This window comes from Tachypleus tridentatus, chromosome 6 (genome assembly GCF_004210375.1).
Source record: "Tachypleus tridentatus isolate NWPU-2018 chromosome 6, ASM421037v1, whole genome shotgun sequence".
Lineage (NCBI taxonomy): Eukaryota > Metazoa > Arthropoda > Merostomata > Xiphosura > Limulidae > Tachypleus > Tachypleus tridentatus.
Window position 1 is genome coordinate 128,155,489 of NC_134830.1, and position 11,393 is coordinate 128,166,881.

The 11,393-nt window shown below is 32.1% G+C and overlaps 1 protein-coding gene across 2 annotated transcripts; it reads right to left on the reverse strand.

Moving 5' to 3' along the window:
* Positions 1 to 1,317: 1,317 nt before the first annotated feature.
* Positions 1,318 to 5,754, reverse strand: LOC143253628 (uncharacterized). Of its 2 annotated transcripts, none has more exons than XM_076507784.1 (3): positions 5,650 to 5,754; positions 4,173 to 4,263; positions 1,318 to 2,156 (listed from the first exon to the last, which is right to left on the reverse strand). In XM_076507784.1, exons 2-3 carry the CDS (start codon positions 4,228 to 4,230, stop codon positions 1,477 to 1,479), a joined length of 738 nt encoding a protein of 245 aa, XP_076363899.1. In that variant the 5' UTR covers positions 4,231 to 4,263; positions 5,650 to 5,754; the 3' UTR covers positions 1,318 to 1,476. The 2 variants fall into 2 exon arrangements, with proteins under 2 accessions (XP_076363899.1, XP_076363900.1); XM_076507785.1 differs by lacking the exon at positions 5,650 to 5,754 and adding an exon at positions 5,565 to 5,624.
* Between the last annotated feature and the right edge of the window lie 5,639 nt (positions 5,755 to 11,393).

Genomic DNA, 11,393 nt, shown 5'->3' on the forward strand with positions numbered 1-11,393 from the left:
CGCTTCTGTATAATAGCAACTTAATTAAAAAGAAATTAAAACCAGAAATTTCATGGTGATACATGGTGATGTCTTCTTGGTGTTATGGAGAGAAAGTTATCTGGAACTACTAGAAGGCACCTGCTGTTTCAGTACATTATATCTCGCTTCTGTATAATAGCAACTTAATTAAAAGTAGACCAAAGTTTGCTTTCATCAATTAAGATGGCTCATATGAATCATATGTCATGCCTAAGTATGACCTAAGTACTTAACCGGCCACTTTTAAGTAATTGAGGGTTTTCAGAGTAATAATGCTGCAATAAAAGAGATATTTGATTATACAGACAATTCCTTGGTGTTTGCCTTCATATTTAATTTTAATACTAAAAATTTGAATGGTGTATCAGTGGGTAGTAAAATGGAAACCATTAACGCGGATTCGTATCCATACGAAACTGAACTCCTCATTCGTATTGTGACTATAATAGTCGAATATTGGTCACAAGCCATGATGAAATGAAATGTGCAGTTTCGAGTGGGTAGTTTCTCTAAGATAACAGTTTTGTTATGCGGAAACTATTTTAGATACGCTTAATGTTGTGAAAAATCTATTGTTGTTCTGTTATTAAGCACAAAAGGCTATCTGTGCTCTGCACCATCACGGGTGTTTGAATCCGGTTTTTAGTGGTATAAGTCAGCAGGTATATTGCTGTGCTACTGGTGGCGATGTTACAAAGCATTGCAATCAATAAAGCATGCTTTTCTTGAGACTCTGCAATCAGCTTATTTGAGACCAGACTGTCTAGTCATCTTGAACACTGATACCAAGGATAGAAGAACTGTGGTATTGTTGCAGGCGCAGAGCAATGAATAACACGTAATTGAATATGCTAGTTATATGCTGATGACTTCTAAATAGAGAAATATTCGGACGAAAATAAAATAATTAACCACAGACTGCCAAATTACTGATAGTCGATCATATGTTATACAAAGAAATACGAAGCATCCGAAGTTATCACTGATTAGGATATAATATGTTAAGTTCTTCTAATTGAAATATTTCTATAACGTGCACCTTTCCCAAACATTTTTAAACGTCATTTTCTGAATAGGTTGTAGTTTTTACGCTAATCAATATTGGTTATAATTTTGTCTCGAGTGTGTGAGTCATATGCGAGTGGTGTTGCTATTGTTACTTCAAGCTACACTTACCATATATTAAGGAAAAAAGAACAAATTACAATTTGTTCATTTAAAAACATTTACTTGTTTCAGTTGAATATAATATTTTACTTAGTCGTCTGTTTCTAAAATAACTAAATTAATTCCATATAAGCGGTTCTAATATATTTATTGTGCTACTTAATGCAACAGAATAACAAAATACAGAATTTTATTTTGAATGGAAATCGTATAAGTCATATCTCTAAGCTGTCATTTGTATCTGTGTTTTCTTATATTTTTCAATTATTATATACCAATTATATACGTTTAAGGAATAAATTTTCCCGCAATAATTTCATCTACAGTGAATTTACCCATCTCCTTGTCAATAAGGGGTGGAAGGATGCTACCCAAAAGATCCATCACTACTGGCTGGAATTTATCAAAGACAGTTTTCCCAAGATCATTAATGATCTGGTTGAGGATTGGAGACAACTTTGGGTCCAACAAATTCTCTAATTGTATTTGTATTTTGTCAGCGTTAGCGTTCAAATTTAGCTGTTCTACTTTCAGTCTGTTGTTAACGTTTTTCACCTGGAATCGCCCATAAGCAATGGCATTGTCTACCTCAATTCGAAAATCACCATCACCATATAGTGGGAACACTAGAACCTTCCCATCTAGTTGATAACGACCCGTAGCAGTTAGCTTTGGTAGTACAACTTCTCCTTCAGCATACAGTTTCGCCAGATCTGCATCTAATTTTTGGACTACAAATTTAGACAGCCCTTCAATTCTAAACTTCCTTTCAAAGTTTAAGTGAAAATCTGCTACTCCTTCTTTCACATTAATATTGATATTGTCTGGAATCTCGAATGGATCTAAAACCGGGATTTGAGCTCCAGGGACGCCAATTGGCATGATTTTTCTTAGGTTTTCCAGTACTTCCTTCAGGTAACTGACAAAATTTGGATCACTATGCAGAGTTCTATTAATTCCTAGATCTCCTAAAAAACAGAAACGGTAGCTTTAATGTTAAAGATCTGTAATTATTCTTCTACACACATGCTACTTTTTAAAAGCATGATGAGTATTATTTCTTTGCAATATCATTGTGTTTAAGTTTCTATAACAAACATTTTTATTATTCATTTTATAGGTTCTATTTAAATAAACTACGTAATTAAGGATACTTTATCATACTTTTAACTATTGCCTAATTTTTAAATCAAAGCATACGTAACTACTCTAATTGGAGAAACAATTTTCCAAAAATTATGTCAAAACGTGAAAAGTAGTTGATGATTAAGCAAACTGCAATAAAATATTAGTATAACAAATATTACCTGTAGTACTGAACAAACTGTGATATTTATCTTTCTGGAATCATTCTAATAATTTTTATAATCACTGTTTTAATTAATATTTCTCATACCATGAAGCACTTTGTGCAGTAAAATAAACTTATCAATCGAAACATCACTCTAATTTGAATATAAATAACCTAATAAAAGATTAACGAAAATATTCCTATGTCCAGAACGGTACCCTAGAATGTTTAGCTTTAAAAATAATACAATAAACCAGGGTGTGGGTCGCTCTTTCCATTATTTTTGAGCCGTAGCAGAAAATCAGTTAGTCTAATGCAAGTACCCAGGCCACGCACAGTGTCAAACACAACTTTCTTTTGGTGACGAATTTTCATATTTACATTCTTGCCCAGCTGAGGTCTCATTCGAGGCAATTAATTTTAAATGGCTTTCAAATCTGAACTTTTCGTCTGATTATTGACGATTTCATACAAGTTTATTTTATCGAAACTGGTTCGGCTAATTCCCCACAAAAACTTGTAATACCTATCGGACAGTTTTGTTCTATAGATTAATGCTTTAGAAAGTTTTGAGAAATAAAGATTACATAATAAGATACCCTTAAAGCTCTAACACAATAAAATGTTTCCATTGACTATGGATAAAAGTTGTTCATTAAAAAGTATGGCGGAAACTTAGGACTGTTATTCCTATCAACTAATTAGTTAGACCGTCACTTTCCATACTACTTGTTGTGGGCACTCTTTACAAGCTTATCTGTGACGTATGAGCTCCGACAATTTAACCTTAACCCAAATTCGGCAGTGTAAATTAAATACAAGTACATTTCTCTCATATTCCCTTTTACTTGATTATAATAGTGATCGAAGTATAAAATAATCGATATTTGACACCGTCTGTACTTGCGAGACAACCACTGGCTCAGAGAAACGTTCGTTTCTCTTCAGCCCCGCACTCAAAATAAGGGTTGGGTATTTCAGGTATACGGTTCATATCTCGGCTTAGGTATATAGTGATTCTTAGCATGGTGTGTGAAGTGTTCAGATTGGGAAATTAAGATAAATGGTTAAAACAGAATACCAAAACCACCAGCGTCGGTACGAGCTGTGTCGAAGGAGGCGAACATGACAGGGTTAAATGTTACAGCTGCCGGTTCCAGAGCAGGCAACAAATGGGGTGAGAAGTGGAAAGGAACTTGATGTTTTAGTCTTTTCAGACTTTCTTTTTTAGGTTTATATTTATTCTAAAATTTCCAGGCTATTTCATTTTAAATTTTTTTCTCAGATATGTGAAATTTTACAATACTATAAAATATTACTTTTGGTTTTCCTATTGCCAAGTTTTATGGAAAATCTTGGTATAAGTAAAAGTAATACTGATTCAATTGTACCTTTGGTTTCTACGATTTGTTTTGTTTATTGTGTGTAAACGTTGTTTGCATATGTAGTGTTGTGTTTAAATTCAGCTCAAAACTGTTTTAGAATATAAAATTGTTTATATTGTATTTTTTTATTATTTCACACATTGTTTCTTTTATTTCCTAGGCTAAACCTTTATAAGAGTTCTGTATAAGTTTATTCACTATATAAGAAAAGTTAACAAGAAGAAATAGAAGGAAAATCACAGTTTTTAATTGTCATTCATAAGAAATGTATTATTTTTTAAGAAAGCAAGAGATATTTGCAAACTTACCAATAACAGTGTTGGCAAGGGTTAAGCCACAAAGAAATATCCAAATCCTGCTCTGCATCTTGGACACTTTGAAAAGAGTTCTAGTAAAAAGCTGTAAGTACAATGTGTCAACAACAAAACATTTTACAAATTACACTGCAATAATCCTTTCAAAAATTACCCTACGTGACACATTGGTTAGAACAGATTAACCTTCTAGCCTTTACAATCTGGATAAGAAACCTTGCAATTTTCAGAGATTTAAACAAATATTGAAAAATGAAACATAATATCAAATTGGTGTAAAATTCTTTGTTTGTTTGTCTTTGTAACAGACAGGCAACCACGAATATCGTAATATCAGTGCTGACTGCTTCCTGACAAGCAAAAAGCTACACAAAGGGTTATCCGTGCTGTGCTCCCATGGGTATCGAAATTCAGTTTTCAATGTTATAGCTATTTAGACTTGAAGACAAAGTTTTGATTATTTACAGCAGTGGATCCCAACCAGGGGTGCTCGAGATAACAGTTGTTTTTCTTTGTTTATATTAAGGGTAGGGTTTATACAACTTTTAGTTTGTTGTAATATTTTTTCTTTTCCAAATGTTTCGTTTTTGTTTACACATCATTAAAAACTAATTATAAAAATTTGTTTTGACCACCTTCACATATATTCTTAAATAAATAATTAATTTTTAGGGGTGCAGGGCATAAAAATGGTTGGGAACCACTGATTTACAGTATGTCGTAAAAAAAGCTTTGATTTAAATATGAACATTTGGCACAAGCTACTAGGTTAATAACTCAAATTTCACTGGTTTAGAACGTTTCAGCAGTAGTACGCGTTGTCTTAATTTAATATACATATGATTAATAATCAATCCATGACTCAACGGCGGTATATGGTATAATCCATGGATAATTTTGCAACCTTTAAGGTGTTTTTATCTTACCAACGCTGTTGTCATAATATTTTGCCATCATTTACATATTCCTTTTATTCTCTTAATATTCCTTCACTTCACTCAGATACAAGTCTCTGTGTTCTCTAGTCCTTACTTAATCCTAATCTCTTCATCAGTATTGTCGAGAATTGGTTATTGGCAGAAAGATTTAATGAGCCGGATTTTGTAATGTTGTTGTCCCTTTCATCATAAATGAATATTACTCAAAATACAAATGATTAGTTGACATGAGTTAGTGTTTTAATGCAAATAAAAATTCTTAGATAACTTAAACAACAGAAGGAAATAATAAATTAATGATAAGCATAACAAAATATTGTTTGCTATCTCACACCTACAAAGTGCTACTGAACTAGAGGTTACTTGCTAATATTAAATCATAAGGAACTTCAAAAACATTTTACGATGTATTAAAGTGTGTTAAAATATTCAGAATGATACCAGTTACCTAAATAACATTAAGAAAATAGATGATTAGCTCAATGCATAAAATCTTTAAAAATTTGGCTAACGTGCTAGCCTGAGCTACTCACTGTTTTACTTGAAGCAAGAAGAATGGCAAGGTTAACGTGGCTAGCTAAAACATTTGAACAGTTTCCCACACTATCATTACAGTAGATTAAATGTCACACTGAAATATGTGTAACTCTTTTGCACAAAGAAAAAAGAAAACCTGAAGTGACCTAACATGAAATGAGGTTATGAATTGTTATGCATTATATTTAAATTTGTGGGGTTTAATTTTATATAATATTTTGCGTGTTTTAATGCATTTACTATTTTGTTATGGGTTCTGGTGTATTATATTCTATTTCTTGAGCTTTAATGTCTTAAAATATTTTATAGGTTGTGATGTGTTATAATCTTTTAATGCATAAATAACTATTATACACTTTTGTTTTGGCTTGAGATATGTTAGAACTTTTGTTTTGAGTCGTAATGTATTATAGTATTTTCTTATGAGTTCTAAAGTTCATATCAACAATCTGACAATTATCTTTTAACAATAACCCTCAAATTACAAATTTGTTTTAAAATTGATCACTATCCATGTGGTCCACATGTTGCACCACCTTCCTATGGCCCAGCAGAAAGTCAAACAGATTGTAATGCTAAAAATCGTGTTTCGATACCCACGATGGGTAGAGTACAGATTGTCTGTTTGCGCTTAACAATCAAATAAAACATAGTGCATAATATCTATTCATTTTATATTTGTCTGTTAGAACTATCAAAGTAAGGAGCTGGTCAAATAATTAGGCAAAGTAACTTATTTTCTTTGTAAAATTCACAGGAAATCACAAAAATCATTAAGGCGTTGAAATGCACTACTGATGATATTTCTGTTTATTTGTTTGTGACTCATATTATTGCAAACCCTATAAGGATTAATTACAAACAAACAACGGCTGCTTCTATTCAGTAAATTCAAGTGTTTATTTTTGCTTTGTGTGTGCATTTTTTTATAATTTCATCAGTAATTATTTGTCTTGTTGATATTTGTATTGTGTGATCTTAAATCACGACAATACACATTAGTTTAGTTTAAGTCTTCTTGCTAGAACAGAAGAAAACTTGAATTAAATGTAACGTATACTTTCGTACACTGTACAGATCGCCCCGTAGCAACACAGCGGCATGTCTGCGAAGTTAAAATGCTAGAACCTGGTTTCGATACCCGTAGGATAGAACTGCGATACCTGTAGTGGATAGAAGCCCATTGTTTAGCTTTATGCTTAATTTCAAACACAAATCTTGACAGCTTAATTATATAATCCAGCTTACCTGGAAAGGAGATCAAAATTATTTTGTTTTCTCAATTCTTTAAAACATCTCTAAAGCCAGATATCACTTATAAAACATTATAACATAACTTTAAAACTGATGCTTTTCATCACAGGACTACATAGCAGGCTCCTGTGTACATTTAATTTAAGAGATACTCTACCATTTAAATCTCTCAAGGCCTATTGGAACTCGTCCAAAGTTCTCGCTAACCAACAAAATTGTAATATTGATTTGTACTCTTCAAAACTTTCAGTATTTCTCTTTATAGGCCGAAAATAAGTAGTAATTTATATGTATTCTACTATAGAAAGATCTAAATAAATTGTCTGATTTATGTCTACTTGCATGTTAGTAGCTCACGTTTAATAATCTTACTAAATAAGAAATGTAATATCGACTTTTAACTAAAGAAAGAACACGTATTTTATGCATAACAAAAAGGAATTCTCAACAGCTGCGACACATGAAATTATTTCAAGTTAGATTAGAGTAAAGTAATCTATAATTGAAATAGTTTGGCATGCTGGGTCAAAAACTGCAATTACATCTCAAATCGGTCGAGAGGTTACAGATATGAGCTAAACTTTTCTACTTGAAAAAAACAAAGCAAAATCTCAGAACACTTGTATAAGCCATTATGCCGTGGGTAAAAAAAGTAATTATTAACTAACATAATATTTTCTTTCATAATAGTTAGATATCTTCTAATAGTCAGTACAGGAGTATCATTTTTACACACACACACACACCAAAAGAGGTAAATTCCTAACTCAAACAATGAGCAACTTCTACTTGAATGTGATCTGAATTTAGTTATATATATAGTGGTGTTCCTTCACTGTGCATAAAACCAAAGTAAAACAACCACTCAAATAAAAATAGCTATCAATCTGTCGAATGTTTAAAAAGTAATAATGGTTTATAAATATTCATTCAACACAATAGTATTCAAACGTTAACACTAAAACTTTAGTTGAAAATCAGTTCTGGTTGTAAATATTTCTTCTCTTTTTTACCACTGTGCCTCCAGAAATTCCTTCCTTTAATTACTACGCAGTACTTGCATGTTTCATTTAAATTTAATATTGATGTATTATCACACCAGGAACACATTATTATGTCATCCTCTCTTTATTTTAATAATACACCCTTATATTAGTTAATTCAATTTAATGTGGACACTTGCATTAACCTTCAGACTATAAAAAACTTCTTTACCTACCAATTTAAATAGTAATGCTCAATGAGTAACGATGAAGAACACTTCAACTAAAGGAAATAATTGCTTTTACTTATAGTAAGCTGAGGGTTAAATCCAAGAAAATAGAACAACTTGAAAGGTAACATACCTCTATCAACTTCAATTGCAATCCCAGAACTGCCACGGTCTTTTGAAGATTTCGTGTTTCTTACTTCACTCCACAACGCACTTGTATACTAAACACTTGCTCATGTGCAAATATTTACATGCCAAAAGTTTTCATCAGAAGTGTTTAATTTAGTGTGAAATCTCATGACAATTTAATGAGACACCAGAAAAAGAAGGGTGTAATCTTACCTCGCACATCCGTCTTAGATCTTAACAAAAGAGTTACTGGTATAAGGTGACAACTTCCTATCTTCAAAATGTCAGTTTTGTCTACACTGGGAAGGAATAGCCAGAAGAAGAAATCTGAAGAAGAATTGCATATTCAATGACAATGCTTGAAAAGAGAATTCGTTCATCGTTTGAAAACACAGCAAAACTGTAGGATTGTTATGTTAGCAAGGGATACTATGTGTATTCATGCAATGTTCAGATCCTAGGTCTGTGCAGTAATCAAGACCATTGTGCAACTGTGATTAATAACTAAATATGAGGTGATAATTATCGTTTTACATGAATCACAAAATTCTGTTCAAAAATTTGGAAGATTTGTTTTTTGTTTTGAATTTTGCACAAAGGTACACAAGAGCTATTTGCACTAGCCATCCTTAATTTAACGGTAATACGGCAGCTAGTTTACCCCACTCACCACTCTAGAACAAGAATTGTCTGCTAAACCTTATACATAAAAAGTCAAGTCTTCCCTCGCATGGATTTGGAGGTTTGAGCTGCTTACTGGGCATAACTGGCACTCTTATCAATACTTTTAATTCTGCAAATAGCCATTCACCTTCCGTTTGTAAAAGCTCATTTTGTTCTCAGATTGTGTTACTGTTTGAGCTTTATAATCAAAGTAGTAAAGGATCATCATATTACTTCAAATGATATCACACCTGTAATCGCAAGCCAAAATAAGGAGTATTTACTATTTATTCCATGCAGATCATAATTTGTGCCATTGATTATAATATACGTAACCTAACCAAACTAACGACTCTCATTCGATTTTAGGGAAAGAAAAGCTGATAGAAACTTAACAAGTACTGTATATGAAAATAATATCAGTTTATTTCATTATTTTTGTTTAAAAACAAAGCCAACTCTTACTAAAATAATTTATATAATTTTACAACCATAATTTTATTGTAACCAATGGGCCCTCAAACCATGTTCCATCTGTTATAGAAATCAATCTACTCTTGCTCGATCATATGGACTTTTCCGTAGTCCAAGTTTTATCCAGTCTCTACTGACAAAGTAAAATGTGACAATATGTCAATGTTTTTCTGTCCCTTATCTTGTATCAGCTTACATCATTCATAGATTTAGCATCACAGTCTCTCATCTTATTTTTACATATTTAACCCTTATCAACCCACAACTCATCTTTCTCTACATCATATTGTGTTCACAAAAATAGCCTACATCAAATATCTTCATACAGTATCTTTCATCAAGTTCCACCACTGTATTATATTGCTGTTTCCATTTTTGTTTCACACAACCATATGGCAACTCAATTCTCTGTTTCTAAGCATATGCTGAGTATTCAAATAATTACAGTAAGTACAGGTTCTTTAAAGTCCTGGAATTTGTGTGTTCCAATTAAAGTATTATATGATTTAAATTAAGTCGCATATGTGTCTAAATTCACATATTTAGATAATAATTAAATATAACAACGAATAAAGTTCAACTGTGCATTTTCATATATCATGATAATTTACTTAACTGTATTGATTCATACAAGTTGTAACACACTAATTAGCTATCCACTATTTTATACACTCACAAAATTATATTCGGCTTTCAGTCACTAGATACTTTAGCTGTTCATTACAAAAGCCAGCGAGTTTAAACCTCATTAAAGCTGTTTCGGTGTTAAAATCGGTTCTTTCATAATTCAGCCACGCATTATTCTAAAATAATATTCGTTGTCTTTCTATCTCATAGGGATTTTTCGAAATCTAAGTTCTTACTTAGATAAAATTATTATTTAATTTGCACTTTTTATAATTATGTTTGTTAACAAAAATCCAAACAAACTGAAGAAAAGGGTAGAACACTGATGTCAAACGAATATACAATCTCATTCATCCTGATTTTTGTGTGTTGAAAATCTACATCCTTTCGTCTCAAAACTACGAGTTATGTATGGTCTTTTTTTTATTTGTTGCACCTGGAACACCTACTTTTAATTATTCAGTCATCATGCACCTTCCTTAACACCTCCTATCCATTTTCTTTATGTCTTGATGATTTTTTTTCTCTTGTTTTTCGCTGACGCCATCAAGTAATATGTGACAATATGTCAATGTTTTTCTGTCCCTTATCTGTTTTAGAGAAACAGTCAATATGTAAGTGTCAGAAATGAAATTTGAAGCTCGTATAGCAACCAAACTTTTTGAATGTACACAGCATATTATTGTTAGTATATTCGTATTTTGGGTCTTTGTTTTCTCCTGAAACGTTTCCAATAACATCCTTAAAGGCAATCTATGCTTTTTTTTTCGACTTTTCTCATTGTACTTTCGAACTTTTCATGTGTGATCAATTTTTTTTATGATGCCCAACAAACATTATTTAAGTTTTTCTTGTGAAAGAACTGAGAGTCCCCCAGTGGCTCAGCGGTATGTCTGCGGACTTACACCGCTAAAAACGGGTTTTGATACCCCTGGTGGACAGAGCACAGATAGCTCATTGTGTAGCTTTACGCTTAATTCAAAACAACAAGAACTGAGGATTGCCCACATAGGTACTTGAAAGTCACCAGCATTATCTAAGGTCTTTACAAAATCTTTCATCGACCTATTTTTATGTGAGTGTAAGTAATAGGACTTTCGCTGTGTTAATCATATCTTAATATTCAATATTCTTCGATTCTGGTATCAGGTAGACTCTGCATAGCCACTGTTTCTTTATACAGTGTCGATTTCTTGCGCTGTTGTCCCATTCACACAAAAGACATGAAAGCATCGAGAACGCCCTCTTTCTGCATTAAAGAAAGTGAAATTCTACTTGAAATATAGAATGTAGGAACAAAGACTGTCGAGCGTTAGCCTAATTTCTATAGAATAAAAATTGTCAGATATCTTAAATGAAATCTCATTTTACATCTATGTG